The sequence below is a fragment of the Odocoileus virginianus genome, chromosome 11 (assembly GCF_023699985.2).
Source record: "Odocoileus virginianus isolate 20LAN1187 ecotype Illinois chromosome 11, Ovbor_1.2, whole genome shotgun sequence".
NCBI classification, from domain to species: domain Eukaryota; kingdom Metazoa; phylum Chordata; class Mammalia; order Artiodactyla; family Cervidae; genus Odocoileus; species Odocoileus virginianus.
The window spans coordinates 57,239,066-57,256,443 of record NC_069684.1 but is presented as its reverse complement, the minus strand read 5'-3'; the positions used below and the strand labels follow the sequence as shown (position 1 = coordinate 57,256,443).

General features: G+C 38.1%; 1 protein-coding gene across 2 annotated transcripts in view; it reads left to right on the top strand.

The window, feature by feature from the left end:
• Nucleotides 1–17,378, top strand: part of SPATA17 (spermatogenesis associated 17) — a 217,263-nt gene that overhangs the window by 27,235 nt on the left and 172,650 nt on the right. For both annotated transcript variants that reach the window (XM_070474511.1, XM_070474510.1), the window contains exon 3: nucleotides 1,537–1,618. In XM_070474511.1, the coding sequence (XP_070330612.1) occupies nucleotides 1,537–1,618 (82 nt within the window). The remainder of the gene's footprint in view (nucleotides 1–1,536; nucleotides 1,619–17,378) is intronic.

Sequence of the window (17,378 nt, the reverse complement as noted above, 5' to 3'; positions counted from 1 at the left end):
ACAGAAGCTATTCCAATCCTCTCCAACATGTTGGTAAATAAAGACAAATGGTGCCAAAATGATACCATTCTGATTACAGAGACCAAAGTTGATCCCTGTTTTAAGTATTTCTACTTCTCCTTCAGTGTTCAAATTTCCTTCAGTTTTCTCATCAATTCTGAAAGATATTGCCCTTGAAGAGGTGGAGAAGGAATATGATTAGTCCATTATTAGTCAGGTGGTGAGCTAGGGGTTATACTGTAGTCTTTCTTATATTAACTAGTAGGAGCCAGACATGGAAGTAAAAGCAGGAAGATGAGGTTTCTCTTGGCCACTATGCCAAATAGGAACATGGCAGCAGAATAGTTTTTAATTCAACAGACTAAAATGACATTACTTGGGATAGACTGAGTAACATGAGTGTGAAAAAGGAAAGTGTATCTTGACTTCAAGAATTATTTCAAAGTACTCGTAGTGATTCATGTCAATAGTGCCTGGCTTATTTCTCAACATGTCACTATGACCTGTTTTATAGTCTTTCATTGTATTCTTCTTTATAATTTACTTTTAATTTATTTTTTGAAGTAATTTACTCTATTTGTTTCATAGTGATGCAAAACTTTTATAGATTATATTCCATCCTGGTGACTTAGAAGGTAAAGAATCTGCCTGCAATGCAGGAAAGCTGGATTCGATCCCTGGGTTGGGAAGATCCCCTGGAGGAGGGCACGGCATCCCACTCCAGTACTCTTGCCTGGAGAATCCCGGTGGACAAAGGAGCCTGGCGGGCTTCAGTCCCTGGGTTTGCAAAGAGTCGTACACAACTGAGCAGCTAAGCACAGCTCGTAGCTCTGAAACATTGGGTGTATTCCCTGTGCTGTAGTATATCTCTGTAGCTTATTTATTTTATACACAGTATTACCTCTTATTTCCCTACCCCTGTCTATTTCCCCTTCTTCCCTCTCCCCACTGATAACTATTGTTCATTCTCTATGTCTGAAATTCTTTTTGCTTTTATTTTTAATTTTCACTAGCTTGTTTTATTTTTTAGATTCTACATATAAGTGATAATATATAGTATTTGGCTTCCTCTGTCTTACTAATTTCCCTAAGCATAATACTCTCCAGTTCCATCCATGTTGTTGAAAATGGCCAAATTTCATTCTTTTTTTATAGCTGAGCAATATTCTACTGTGTGTGTGTGTGTGTATGTAAAATATATAGTATCTTCTCTACCCATTCGTCTTCTGATGAACACGTAGGTTGCTTCCATATCTTGGTAATTGTAAGTAATACTGCCATGAATATTAGGGTGCATGTATCTTTTTAAATTAGTGTTGTTGTTTTCTTCAGATATATACCCGGGAGTGGACTGCTGAATCATATGGTAGTTATATTTTTAGTTTTTGGGAGAACCTCCATACTGTCTTTAAAAGTATGCATAACCTTGGCTTTGAATTTGATTTCTTGAATTGTGGAAAGGAATGTTCTAGGCAGAAATTGAAAATATATCATTGTTTCAATGAAAGCATACTAATAAGCATATTTTCTACCTAGGTATTTGCACAGAGCAGCAACAATTATTCAGAAACAATGGAGAGGTTACTTAGGCAGACAACAATATCAAGTAATTGTGAAGGTAAATATTATGAAATTTATATATGTTAGCATTTGGTTTATATAATTTATTGTAACTTATTCACATCAGTCACATTTATAGTAGTTTTAGAGTTATTGATAATATTTATATGAGAACAAAATTGAGCTTAATTTTTAGAATAAGACTTCAGAGAAGACTTTCCTGATTTTTTCCATGAAGAATTGATGACTAACTTCTTTGTACCCAAACTATATCAGATATTTTATTTTTGTCAAAGTAATCTTTACAGCATATTATTTGTATGTACTTATTTGTTGAAGATTCTTTCCATTTTCTAGATGGTGAGATTTTTCAGAGTAAGCATTGTGGCTTGTTCATATTTGGTCCACCAACATTTAGACTAGTCTCTGGCTCACCAAACAGTTAGTAAACATTGGTTAAAGTGCCCCAAATTAATTCTACAAAGGAAAAGTGTAAGGCAGTTTCTCTCTGTGCTACTTATCATTCCCTTTTATCGACTCTTGGGAAACTTTGAAAATTTACCTTAATAAATGTAGCATAACACAGTCATCTATATCCACGAATCGACTTGCAGAAGTTTGAGATAACATGCCAACTTATACTTCAGTTAAGAGATTTTAGAAATTAGGAAAAAATAATTTTTTGATATAAAATGAGGAGGTTTCTAATCATTTTCCTACTTCACTAATTTTCTGATTTGTTATGCTTTCTACTATCATAGTTTGAATTTGTTCTCAATTTATTCTTTATTAGAGGCATTTAAATGAAGTTAAAAGATATAGAGGGAGAAAAGAAAAAATAAGTAGACAACTAAATAATAAGAGGGAGGAAACATATGTATTGTTGTTGTTCAGTCGCTGAGTCATGTCCATCTCTTTATGACCCCATGAACTGCAGCACGCCAGGCATGTGTATACCTATGGCTGATTCATATTGATGTATGGCAGAAACTAACAAAACACTGTAAAGCAATTATCCTCCAATTAAAAGTTAAAAAATAATGTATCCGCCTTTGGTAAGAAAATTGTAAAACATGTTAATAAAATAAAGGGATTGTTTAGAGGAAGAGCCTAACACTTTAGATTTCATGAAATCAAAGTTTTTTTTAATATGCTGGCACAAATTTTTACAAGTATTGGATCTCTCTCACAGCTGGGTTTAAAATCACTGTGATGTTTTTATAGAGTAGATCTGATGTCCCTACTGGGGAACCTACTTTAGTGATAGATTCTCTAAATATCATGATTCTCTTACGTTCCTGTTTAATGCTATATGTTCCCAGTTAATTAATATGTGTCTCTTAAGATTTTAAGACTCCACTAATACCAAGGAAAGTTTTTTCTTTTACTTTACTTGGATGAATAGCTCACTTGCATGTCTGCAACAAACAAAGGATATTTCATTAATTTCATGAATTGTTAGCATGGGTTTTCTTGTCTAGAACACTAATCTCTTACATATTTGTAAGGCTACTTAAAAAGTTATTTTTAAATTTTGAAGTAATAAATAAATTTGAAATAATTTATAGAAATGTTGCAAAAATAGAACAAGGAATTCTTCTATATTCTTGACTCAGAGTTCTTCACTCAAGTGAACAAATGTATGATATAATTTTCTCTTACCGCTTTGTATGTATTTAAAAAAATTTTTTTCCATTTATTTTTGTTAGTTGGAGGCTAATTACTTTACAATATTGTAGTGGTTTTTGCCATACATTGACATGAATCAGCCATGGATTTACATGTATTCCCCATCCATATCCCCCCTTCCACCTCCCTCCCCATCCCATCCCTCTGGGTCTTCCCAGTGCACCAGCCCTGAGCACTTGTCTCATGTATCAAACCTGGGCTGGTGATCTGTTTCACCCTTGATAATATACAGGTTTCGATGCTGTTCTCTCAAAACATCCCACCCTCGCCTTCTCCCACAGAATCCAAAAGTCTGTTTTGTACATCTGTCTCTCTTTTTCTGTTTTGCATATAGGATTATCGTTACCATTTTTCTAAATTCCATACATATGCATTAGTATACTGTATTGGTTTTATCTTTCCGGCTTACTTCACTCTGTATAATGGGCTCCAGTTTCATCCATCTCATTAGAACTGATTCAAATGAATTCTTTTTAATGGCTGAGTAATATTCCATGGTGTATATGTACCACAGTTTCCTTATCCATTCGTCTACTGATGGGCATCTAGGTTGCTTCCATGTCCTGGCTATTATAAACAGTGCTGCGATGAACATTGGGGTACACGTGTCTCTTTCAGATCTGGTTTCCTCAGTGTGTATGCCCAGAAGTGGGATTGCTGGGTCATATGGCAGTTCTATTTCCAGTTTTTTAAGGAATCTCCACACCATTCTCCTGTAGTGGCTGTACTAGTTTGCATTCCTACCAACAGTGTAAGAGGGTTCCCTTTTCTCCACACCCTCTCCAGCATTTATTGCTTGTAGACTTTTGGATAGCAGCCATCCTGACTGGCGTGTAATGGTACCTCATCGTGGTTTTGATTTGCATTTCTCTGATAATGAGTGATGTTGGGCATCTTTTCATGTGTTTGTTAGCCATCTGTATGTCTTCTTTGGAGAAATGTCTGTTTAGTTCTTTGGCCCATTTTTTGATTGGGTCATTTATTTTTCTGGAATTGAGCTTCAGGAGTTGCTTGTATATTTTTGAGATTAATCCTTTGTCTGTTGCTTCGTTTGCTAATATTTTCTCCCATTCTGAGGGCTGTCTTTTCTCCTTGCTTATAGTTTCCTTTGTTGTGCAAAATCTTTTAAGTTTAATTAGGTCCCATTTGTTTATTTTTGCTTTTATTTCCAATATTCTGGGATGTGGGTCATAGAGGATCCTGCTGTGATTTATGTTGGAGAGTGTTTTGCCTATGTTCTCCTCTAGGAGTTTTATAGTTTCTGGTCTTACATTTAGATCTTTAATCCATTTTGAGTTTATTTTTGTGTATGGTATTAGAAAGTGTTCTAGTTTCATTCTTTTACAAGTGGTTGACCAGTTTTCTCAAAACCACTTGTTAAAGAGGTTGTCTTTTTTCCATTGTATATCTTTGCCTCCTTTGTCGAAGATAAGGTGTCCATAGGTTTGTGGATTTATCTCTGGGCTTTCTATTCTGTTTCATTGATCTATATATTTCTGTCTTTGTGCCAGTACCATACTGTCTTGATGACTGTGGCTTTGTAGTAGAGCCTGAAGTCAGGCAGGTTGAGTCCTCCAGTTCCATTCTTCTTTCTCAAGATTACTTTGGCTATTCGAGGTTTTTTGTATTTCCATACAAATTGTGAAATTATTTGTTCTAGTTCTGTGAAAAATACCGTTGGTAGCTTGATAGGGATTGCATTGAATCTATAGATTGCTTTGGATAGTATAGTCATTTTGACAATATTGATTCTTCCAATCCATGAACACGGTATGTTTCTCCATCTGTTTGTCTCCTCTTTGATTTCTTTCATCAGTGTTTTATAGTTTTCTATGTATAGGTCTTTTGTTTCTTTAGGTAGATATATTCCTAAGTATTTTATTCTTTTTGTTGCAATGGTGAATGGTATTGTTTCCTTAATTTCTCTTTCTGTTTTCTCATTGTCATTGTATAGGAATGCAAGGGATTTCTGTGTGTTAATTTTATATCCTGCCACTTTACTATATTCGTTGATTAGCTCTAGTAATTTTCTGGTGGAGTCTTTAGGGTTTTCTATCTAGAGGATCATGTCCTCTGCAAACAGTGAGAGTTTCACTTCTTCTTTTCCTATCTGGATTCCTTTTACTTCTTTTTCTGCTCTGATGCTGTGGCCAAAACTTCCAAAACTATGTTGAATAGTAGTGGTGAGAGTGGGCACCCTTGTCTTGTTCACCATTTTAGGGGAGATGCTTTCAGTTTTTCACCATTGAGGGTAATGCTTGCTGTGGGTTTGACATATATAGCTTGTATTATGTTGAGGTATGCTCCTTCTATCCCTGCTTTCTGGAGAGTTTTAATCATAAATGGATGTTGAATTTTGTCAAAGGCTTTTTCTGCATCTATTGAAATAATCATATGGTTTTTATCTTACAATTTGTTAATGTGGTGTATCACATTGATTGATTTGTGGATATTAAAGAATCCTTGCATTCCTGGGATAAAGCCCACGTGGTCATGATGTATGATTTTTTTAAATATGTTGTTGGATTCTGTTTGCTAGAATTTTGTTAAGGATTTTTCCATCTATGTTTATCAGTGATATTGGCCTGTAGTTTTCTTTTTTTGTGGCATCTTTGTCTGGTTTTGGAATTAGGGTGATGGTGGCCACATAGAATGAGTTTGGAAGTTTACCTTCTTCTGCAATTTTCTGGAAGAGTTTGAGTAGGAGAGGTGTTAGCTCTTCTCTAAATTTTTGGTAGAATTCAGCTGTGAAGCCATCTGGTCCTGGGCTTTTGTTTGCTGGAAGATTTCTGATTACAGTTTCGATTTCCTTGCTTGTGATGGGTCTGTTAAGATCTTCTATTTCTTTCTGGTTCAGTTTTGGAAAGTTATACTTTTCTAAGAATTTGTCCATTTCTTCCAAGTTGTCCATTTTATTGGCATAGAGCTGCTGGTAGTAGTCTCTTATGATCCTTTGTATTTCAGTGTTGTCTGTTGTGATCTCTCTATTTTCATTTCTAATCTCATTAATTTGGTTCTTCTCCCTTTGTTTCTTAATGAGTCTTGCTAACAGTTTGTCAATTTTGTTTATTTTTTAAAAAAACCAACTTTTAGCTTTGTTGATTTTTGCTATGATCTCTTTAGTTTCTTTCACATTTATTTCTGCCCTAATTTTTAAGATTTCTTTCCTTCTACTAACCCTGGGGTTCTTCATTTCTTTCTTCTCTAGTTGCTTTAGGTGTAGAGTTAGGTTATTTATTTGACTTTTTTCTTGTTTCTTGAGGTAGGCCTGTAATGCTATGAATCTTCCCCTTAGCACTGCTTTTACAGTGTCCCATAGGTTTTGGGTTGTTGTGTTTTCATTTTCATTCATTTCTATGCATATTTTGATTTCTTTTTTGATTTCTTCTATGATTTGTTGGTTATTCAGAAGTGTGTTGTTTAGCCTCCATATGTTTGAATTTTTAATAATTTTTTTCCTGTAATTGAGATCTAATCTTACTGCACTGTGGTCAGAAAAGATGACTGGAATGATTTCAGTTTTTTTTAATTTCCCAAGGCTAGATTTATCGCCCAGGATATGATCTATTCTGGAGAAGGTTCCGTGTGCACTTGAGAAAAAGGTGAAATTGATTGTTTTGGGGTGAAATGTCCTATAGATATCAGTTAGGTTTAGCTGGTCCATTGTGTCATTTAAAGTTTGTGTTTCCTTGTTAATTTTCTGTTTAGTTGATCCGTATCCATAGCTGTGAGTGGGGTATTAAAGTCTCCCACTATTATTGTGTTACTGTTAATTTCCCCTTTCATACTCATTAGCATTTGCCTTACATATTGCGGTGCTCCTATGTTGGGTGCATATATATTTATAATTTTTATATCTTCTTCTTGGATTGATCCTTTGATCATTATGTAGTGTCCTTCTTTGTCTCTTTTCACAGCCTTTATTTTAAAGTCTATTTTATCTGATATGAGTATTGTGACTCCTGCTTTCTTTTGGTCTCCGTTTGCATGAAATATTTTTTTCCAGCCCTTCACTTTTAGTCTGTATGTGTCCCTTGTTTTGAGGTGGGTCTCTTGTAGACAGCGTATATAGGGGTCTTGTTTTTGTATCCATTCAGCCAGTCTTTGTCTTTTGGTTGGGGCATTCAACCTATTTACATTTAAAGTAATTATTGATAGGTATGATCCCATTGACATTTACTTTGTTGTTTTGGGTTCACGTTTATACAACCTTTCTGTGTTTCCCGTCTAGAAAAGATCCTTTAGTGTTTGTTGAAGAGCTGGTTTGGTGGTGCTGAATTCTCTCAGCTTTTGCTTGTCTGTAAAGCTTTTGAATTCTCCTTCATATCTGAATGAGATCCTTGCTGGGTATAGTAATCTAGGTTGTAGGTTATTCTCTTTCATTACTTTAAGTATGTCCTGCCATTCCCTTCTGGCCTGAAGCGTTTCTATTGATAGATCAGCTATTATCCTTATGGGAATTCGTTTGTGTGTTATTTGTTGTTTCTCCCTTGCTGCTTTTAATATTTGCTCTTTGTGTTTGATCTTTGTTAATTTGATTAATATGTGTCTTGGGGTGTTTTGCCTTGGGTTTATCCTGTTTGGGACTCTCTGGGTTTCTTGGACCTGTGTAACTATTTCCTTCCCCATTTTAGGGAAGTTTTCAGCTATTATCTCCTCGAATAACTTCTCATGGCCTTTCTTTTTGTCTTCTTCTTCTGGGACTCCTATGATTCGAATGTTGGGGCGTTTCCTATTGTCCCAGAGGTCCCTGAGGTTGTCCTCATTTCTTTTGATTCTTTTTTCTTTTTTCCTCTCTGCTTCATGTATTTACACCATTTTATCTTCTACCTCACTTATCCTATCTTCTGTCTCCATTTTTTTACTGTTGGTTCCCTCCAGAGTGTTTTTGATCTCATTTATTGCATTATTCATTATTAATTGACTTTTATTTATTTCTTCTAGGTCCTTGTTAAACATTTCTTGCATCTTCTCAATCTTTGTCTCCAGGCTATTTATCTGTAACTCCATTTTGTTTTCAAGATTTTGGATCATTTTTATTATCATTATTTCAGGTAGATTCCCTATTTCCTCCTCTTTTGTTTGACTTGGTGGGCATTTTTCATGTTCCTTTACCTGCTGGGTATTTCTCTGCCTTTTCATCTTGTTTAGATTGCTGTGTCTGGAGTGGCCTTTCTGTATTCTGGAGGTCTGTGGTTCCTTTTTATTGTGGAAGTTTCTCCCAGTGGGTGGGGTTGGACGATTGGCTTGTCAAGGTTTCCTGATTAGGAAAGCTTGCGTCGGTGTTCTGGTGCATGGAGCTGGATTTCTTCTCTCTGGCGTGCAATGGAGTGTCCAGTAGTGAGTTTTGAGATGGATCTATGTGTTAGGTGTGACTTTGGGCAGCCAGTATGTTGACACTCAGGGCTATGTTCCTGCGTTGCTGGAGAATTTGCGTGGTATGTCTTGCTCTGAAACTTATTGGCTCTTGGGTGGTGGTTGGTTTCAATGTAGATATGGAGGCTTTTCGATGATCTCTTATTACTTAATGTTCCCTGTAGTCAGGAGTTTTCTGGTGTTCTCAAGTTTTGGGCTTAAGTCTCCTGCCTCTGGATTTCAGTCTTATTCTTCCAGTAGCCTCAAGACTTCTCCAACTATACAGCACTGATAATAAAACTTCTAGGTTAATGGTGAAAAGATTCTCCATCGTGAGGGACACCCAGAGAGGTTCACAGAGTTACATGAAGAAGAGGAGAAGGAGGAGGGAGATAGAAATGAGCAGGAGAAAAAGGGGGACTCAAGAGGAGAGATACAGATCTATGCAGTTCTCTGTTCCCTAAGTGTTCTCCGTAGGCCAGACACCCACAGAGATTCACAGAATTGGATTGGGAAGAGAAGGGGAAAGGAGGAAATAGAGGTGATCTGGGGGAGAAAACAGAGAGTCAAAAGTGGGAGAGAGTAATCAACACACTCCTGAGTAAAAATGGGTAGTGAATATTGGATTCTTAAATGTCCAAAATTGATATCAAATACTGAAAAACAAAGATTAAAAATCTAGAGTAGAGGTTAGACTCTTAAAAATACAATATTAAAAACAAAAACACAAAAAATTTTAGAAATATATATGAAGTTCAGTTTAAATATAGGGCCTCTTTTTTTTTTTGCAAGGTTATAGTGAAATGAAAATGAAAGTTAAGGAGTAGTAAGAGGAGTAATAGAGGACTTTAAAGAAAATAAGAGAAAAAAAATAAAAAAAATTTTTAATTAAAAAAATAGTAAAAATATATGAAAATGAAAGTTAAGGAGTAATAGAGGAGTAATAGGGAATTTTAAAAGAAAATAAAAGATAAAAAATAAAAAAGAAAAGAAAAATTTTTTTTAATTAAAGAAAAAAAAAGTAAAAATATATCTAGGAATTTTTCTGGAGCTGTTGCGGGCAGTGTGGGTTCGGTTCAGTTTCAAATAGCTCCTTGTTCCCGCTTACACTTCTCGATATCTATAGGCCCCTTCCTGTGTAGTCAGTGTTACCTACAGGGATTTTAATCTGTTGCACCGTTCACTTCTGAAGCGGTTCCCTTTGTTTATTTGGCTTCTGTTTGCCGGTCTCTTCAGTGTCTAATTTCCGCCCTGACACAGGCGGGCGGTGGTGGTCTCTTGTTTAGGTTCGCTTGTTCAGTCGTGCTGTGGGGAGGGAGGGGCGCTGCAGACAAATGTCACCGGCACATGTTCCGGCCACACTGGGTTTGCCCCCGCTTGCAGCGTGTGCTTTCCCCGTCTACACTGCTCAGGCTCTAGGCTGCTCGCCAGGGAGCGGGCCCTGCTTTGCGTGCAGTTCCAGTTTTTGGGTCCTCCACAAAAGCGCAGACTCGGTTGGGCCTGCGTTTTGTTCCTTCCCCAGTCGGAGCAGCTCAGGCAGCCAGGAGCTTGTCCAGCGCACTCTCCACGGGTGCAGTGCGCCTTATCCCCTCCGCTGTCCCAGCCTCAGTTTCCTCGCGCCTTGTGTCCCTTCTGGGGAGCTGGTCTCTAGCCGCGACCCTCCGGGTGGATGTCAACCATCCAGAATCTCAGGAAGTCTTTGGTTAGAAACTGGGAGCCTGTTTGCAGTTTGGTAGCGGTGCCATCTCTAGGGCGGAGTTTGCCCCTTTTCCCTCCCCCCGCCTCCAGCCTCTGGTGGGGGATGGGCCAGTCTGCTGCCGGCCAGTTCTTCTCTGAGATCGCTCAGTTCTTCCTTTGTTCTGCGAACGGGCCCGCTTTGTGTTCAGGCTGCTTAATTTTCTCTCTCTCTCTTGCTATCCCACAGTTTAAGTTGCTATCTCACGGTTAACTCCCTCCGATTACCCTCAGGGCATTCAGCCCCGATCCTTATCCTAAGCAATGCCGCCTGCTCCTCTCCATTCCGTCCCCACTTGCTGGTGGTGGATGCGGGCATCTGGGGTACTTTTCTGCTGGGAGTTGCTTTTAGGCATGTAATCTGTGGGTTTTATTTATTTTTCCTCCCAGTTAGGTTGCCCTCCGAGATTCAAAAACTTCCCCCAGACCCGCCAGTGAGAGGGTTTCCTGGTGTTTGGACACTTCCTATATTAAGACTCCCTTCCCAGGACGGGTCTCCATCCCTAGCTCTTTTGTCTCTCTTTTTATCTTTTATCTTTTGTCCTACCTCCTTTTGAAGATGATGGGCTGCTTTTCTGGGTGCCTGATGTCTTCTGCTAGCGATCAGAAGTTGTTTTGTGACGTTTGCTCAGCGTTCAAATGTTCTTTCCATGAATTTGTAGGGGAGAAAGTGGTCTCCCCATCCTATTCCTCTGCCATCTTAGCTCCTCCCCCTTCTATATGTATTTTTGTTTATTTTTCCACTGCTATTTTGAATCATCTAGACACAGTTATAGAAAGTGCCCCTTGCCTCTCAATTCATCAGTGGATGTCTTCTACATAACTATATTAAAATGATCAGAATCAGGAAACTGACATCTACACAAATCAATTGTCTGTTCTTTGGATTCTATTCATATTTCACTGATTGTCCCAATAATTTAACTTATAGAAAACACATCATTTCCAGGCTATAAACCAGTGTTTCACATTGTATTTAGTTGTTGTTTCTCTTTAGTTACCTTTAATGTGTTTGGTCTATCTATGCTTTTCATGACCTTTACTCTTGAAGAGTATAGAATAGTTATTTTTTTATATTATTCCTCAGTTTTGGTTTATATTTCTTCATTTTTATAGTGAGGTTTTACATTTTATATTACAGTACATGTCAATACATCATATTAGGAACCATATGATGTCAGTTTGTCTCATGGCAGTTGATGCTAAATTTGTTAATTTAAGGTGGTATAGCTCATACTTTTAGACTTGCTATTTTTGTCTTATGAGGAAGTGTTTTAAGACTGGGTATATATCTTCTTCATTGCTAAAATTTTTTATTCTAGATTTACCATGTCATTATGATTCTTACTAGAGTAAGAATTATTATATTTGTCAAATAGTGATTTTCCTAACCTTGTCATTTCTTCTACATTTTCTCGTTAGCATTTTCATATAAGAAAGAGCCTTTTCCCTCTTTATTCATTCATTTATTTATAACAGTTTTAACTCATGTGTTCCTATTTTGTTTAATGGATTATAATAAATTATCACTAATTGGTTTGCTGCTCAAATTTTCCCAGATTCGGTGAGTCGGAGTTCCTGCAAGTCAATTTTTAATAGAGTCAGATTACGTAAACAGAATGATCAAAAATTAAATTGTTTTCTATGGAATAATGAGCATCTTCAGCCTCATTATTTATTATTATTCATCATGAGATCTATGTCTTTGTGTAGACATGACTGTAGACTATACTGATGCATATGACTTTCCATGAACATTACCGACTTAACTTTCATGCTGCTCTTTCTACTCACAAGTCACCATCCAGATGAATGAATGATTGACACCTCCTTTTAGTCAAGCATATGAAAATGTATACATTTCAGTGACTATAGTCAAAATATTCAACTCTGGGATCTGTATTTGTTCTAATGATATTGGAGTTGCTGAAAAAAAATCTTTAAAAAGTTCAAGTAATGAGCCACCCAAGAAAATTTGTTTTGTTACTTTAGGGTCTCGACTGGATCACACAGAATGTCTACTCAGCATGATCACCAAGTTATTCTCCAGATTTGGATCTGATTATCTTTGGGTTTCGGGGGAAAAAAAGGATATTTTCCTCAGTTAAATTGGTTCTTGATCGTTTTTAAATCTGTTAATCTGTATGGTGGTTTTGAACATATCTACTTTTTTATTTATCTGTTTTTGCCATTGTGTGCATCAGTTCAGTTCAGTTCAGTCACTCAGATGTGTCCGACTCTTTGCGACCCCATGAATCGCAGCACACCAGGCCTCCCTGTCTATCACCAACTCCCGGGGTTTACTCAAACTCATGTCCATAGAGCCAGTGATGCCATCCAGCCATCTCATCCTCTGTTGTCCCCCTGTCCTCCTGCCCCCAACCCCTCCTAGCATCAGGGTCTGTCCAGTGAGTCAACACTTTGCATGAGGTGGCCAAAGTACTGGAGTTTCAGCTTCAGCATCAGTCCTTCCAATGAACACCCAGGACTGATCTCCTTCAGGATGGACTGGTTGGATCTCCTTGCAGTCCAAGGGACTCTCAAGAGTCTTCTCCAACACCACAGTTCAAAAGCATCAGTTCTTTGGCGCTCAGCTTTCTTCACAGTCCAAGTCTCACATCCATACATGACTACTGGAAAAACCATAGCCTTTGTTGGCAACGTAATATGCTTTTTAATATGCTATCTAGGTTGGTCATAACTTTCCTGCCAAGCAGTAAGCATCTTTTAATTTCATGGCTGCAATCACCATCTGCAGTGATTTTGGAGCCCAAAAAGATAAAGTCTGACACTGTTTCCACTGTTTCCCCATCTATTTCCCATGAGGTGATGGGACCAGATGGCATGATCTTAGGGATAGTACCTGACATAAAGATCTCAGTAAATAACATAATCCGATCTCGGCATATAATTACTGAATGAGATTAAAATAGCTGCCATTTACTGGCTGACTAATGGGAGTGAAATATTGTACTAAGCACTTTATATACTTAACATATATACCAACTAAGGGCTCCCCAGGTGGCTCAGTGGTAAAGAATCCACCTGCCAAGCAGGAGACATGGGTTCGATCCCTGGGTCAGAAAGATTCCTGGGAGAAGGAAATGGCAAGCCACTCCAGTATTCTTTCCTGGAAAATCCCATGGAAGAGGCGCCTGGCACGCTACAGTCCATAGGGTCCCAAGAGTCAGACATGACTTAGCAATTAAACAACAATAATACCAACTGAAGTCTATGCCAGTCCTATGAATATTATCACCATTTTATAGTTTACGCCCAAAGATTGTTACTTCCCCAAGGATGCATTGTTAGTGATAAGTGGAGAAAAATTCAAACGCAATTTGATTTGATCCCAGAACCCTTACATGGAGAGGTAGGCAGTTCAGTCTCAATCACTATTGGAGATTTCTCTTCTCGGGTTTATAGAGAGGTCCTGTGAGGCTTAAATAGTGCCACCAGAGCAGAAATCCTCACCTTTGTCCAGTCTTCATTCATAAGATATCTATTGTCCAAGCTCATGTGTTCAGTCCTTCAGGATTCATCCTTCAAGGACTCCATGACAGTTTCGCCACATAAAGGGAAAGGGTGTTTTTGCCAGAGCTGGTATCTTTGCTGGTGTTCAGAATCCTGTTTCCTCCACAGATGCTACCAAATTTATCCCTAGTTTTAGCCACATCCCAGACTTCCCTGGTGGCTCAGATGGTAAAGAATATGCCTGCAATGCAGGAGACCCAAGTTTGATCGCTGGATCAAGAAGATCCCCTGGGGAAGGGAATGGCACCCCACTCCAGAGTTCTTGCCTATATAATCCCACGGACAGTGGAGCCTGGTGGGCTACAGTCCATGGGGTCACAGAGTCAGACATGACCGAACGACTAACAATTTCTTTCACTTTTTCAGGAGCAAAAGGAATGCCAAATGTTGTATTATTACAAAAAGCTAATGCCCCACTCTTTCCCAGGCATGTGGAATATTTTCTTCATTATTTCTCTTTTTCTGCCCACGTTTCTCCCCTTAATGTCCCCCACCCCCTCAGTATGATTTCTCAGAGCTCAGGTTTTAGGGGAGTAATGCTGGGGATGGACAGTCACATATAAACTGACTGAAGCAAAAATGCATAAAAGGAGCTTCTATTCTCATGAGTTGGGAGTGGGGCATGAATTAAGGATAGTGTTTAAATCTATATTAATTATCTTGTCATGCACATTAGTATATCTTGTCACACATATAGTCCTATAGTAGCTATCTTTAAACCACCATTTCCAAATTTATTCTGCATAATTTTTTTTTGCCTAACAGCTGCATACAATAATAATAATAATAATGCCTTATAGTATATATTAAGTTATAAAATGAATGGTATAGTTAGTGATTTTAAAACTTTTGTAATAGAACTCCCCCTTAAATAAAATGTAGCAAACTTTTTAATCCCCGTATGCTAAAAACAGGTGCAAACAGCATAGCTATTTTGGAAACTGGAAACAGAACTGCTTGGTCTCTTTCCTTGTGGACTCTGTTGTCATCTGAGCCAGCAGAGCGTGATCTGAAAGCCATTGATTTTAATTTGCTTTTCTGAGGAAGGATCACAAGAAAATGATATTAATTGCCTGGAGGAGAAGAGAACCGAGTACTTGAGGACTAGGCATAAGAAATAGACTTTTTACTGTAAACCCTTTGGTAGGTTTTTGAATTTTAAACAATGTGAATATATTATCTATTAAATACAGAAAATTAATTAAAAAGGCAAGTCAATTTAAAGGATACTCCCCCACCAAACACACACAGGCAGATAATAAGCGCTCAGGTAGGAAGTTAATGTTATCTCTGAAGGTCAAAGTGGTGAGGCTTGTGCTGAACCTCTGAGGATCAGGAGACTATAGCTTGGGGAGAGGAAAGGACATTTCAATTAGGAACTGTGTGAATGAAGGCTTGGAACTGGGAATGTGTGTGGTGTAACAGGAAGAGGTGAGGATGTTGATGTAGGTGGCTGGAGAGAGGTTGAGGACTAGCAGAACATTGGTAAGGAGCTGAATGTGATTTTTATCAAATAATTTCCTACACTTTTAAGGGCCTTTCTTGTTTAAAAACATGTTTTACACTCATTGCTTCATATTTTCCAGTAATAGTCTGTCAAGTAGAAAATGCAGGTGTTCTATCTTCTTTTTATAGATGAAGACATGGAGACTCAAGGAGTTTAAAAGACGGGACTAAGGTTCCCAGTTTCTGATCCCTGTATATCCATATGCTACCTACCTTCTAAAAATCTTTTTTTGGAGGTCCCTGAGGCACCCCAAAGCTATTCCTCCTTCTGTATGCTTTTATTCAAGTAAATGGCACAACCATTCAGCCAGAAATCCAAACTCATTCTCGACTCCTCGCCACACTCTTTTCCCCACCTTCTGTCTCCTTTCAGTCATCAACTACTTGGCATTGTCCCTCAGAAAAGTCTCTTGATTCCAACCTAAACTAGGAATCAAGAGTAATTTTACTCCCATGCCTGCAGTCCTGGCCATAGCACACAGTGTAAAATTCACACTCTTCAGCATGACGTGGTGGATTTTCATTGTCTCATGATCCCTTCTTGTCTAACCTTACTTCTTGCTACACCTCTAGAAATATACTCTATTCACTACTGTGTATAAAAGAGATAACTAATAAGAACCTACTGTATAGCACAGAGAACTCTACTCAATACCCTGTAATGACCTCTTTATGGGAAAAAGAATCTAAACAAAGAGTGGATATATGGGTCTGCATACCTGATGCACCTTGCTGCACACCTAAAACTAACACAACATTGTAAATAAACCATTTGCCATTGCTAAGATATGCTGTGCCCTACAGGCTTCTTGCAAATGCTATTTACTTTGCCTGGATGCCCTTCTTCACTCTGACCTGCTTCCCACTGGTCTGAATGCCTACTCATGCCTCAAGACTTTGCTTAAAGATTGACCTTCCCTGATCTGAGGTTGAGTGTAGAATGGTAGGAGACGGAAGACATCAGGTGTGCCTTCCTCATGCTTCGCTCCTGTAGGTATTTGTGTCACTGTGACCCATTTGTTTACTGATACCTCTCATTTGACTGGGACCTCCTGAGAGGCAAAGACTGTTCTAGTTACTATATCTCAAACGATCACAGTAAATGTTACATAGAAAGCCTGCCGAATCTTTTGCTAGCTGGATAAATTAATTACTCATAGGGACATAAGTTGGAGACCTTACTATGGCCAACATAGCAGGTGTTTAGTATTCATGTGTGCCAAAAATTCTTCCCTACCCCTTTTCTTGTAAAGGAATGATTCCTCCCCATTGCATTGGTTTTGGGCTAAGCCATGTGTTGTGGACCATAGCCACAGGGAAGCTTAGCCCACAGGTAATGTGAATGAGAAATAATCATTTTGTTTTATAAGCTACTGAGATAGCTGCATTCTTTTTTGTTTTTTCTCAGCAAAGCTGATTAATGGTTGTAATGACAACAAAAGCATGGATGTTGATAAGAAAATGTTCTGAGTTGGACAATCAGTGAAGTTTTGCAAAATGAAATTCTGAGATTTTGAGTGTGTGATGATGTTAGGACACCTCCATGTGGTGGTATCTTGTAAGGCGACTGTGCTATCTCTCAGCAGAGTGGCTGTCACATTATAATTAGCACTGAACAAATGCTTATTAAAGAGAACTTTTAGCTGAAGAGTCAGAACTGGAGAAAAAGGTTTTAGAGCCATCAGTGTAAGATGGCAGGATTTTCTACCTGATGGAAAAGTATCTGAACAGTAGAGCAGAGGGCCAAGAATTGAGGCTTGTGAAATGCATTCGTAGGATTTAGCTAGAGGAAGGGAATTATAGATAGATAATAAACAGAAAAGCAGAGACACAATATCACAGGAACCAAAGGAGAAAACTATTAGATATCTTGGAGTTATCAACAGTCTCACATATGGCAAAGGTCAAATGGAAAGTAAATTGTGGAAAGTCAGAAGTCCTAGGATCTCTATTTTAGATAGGTTCTGTATTTCTAGACAGAACCTTAAAATTCTCCCTTA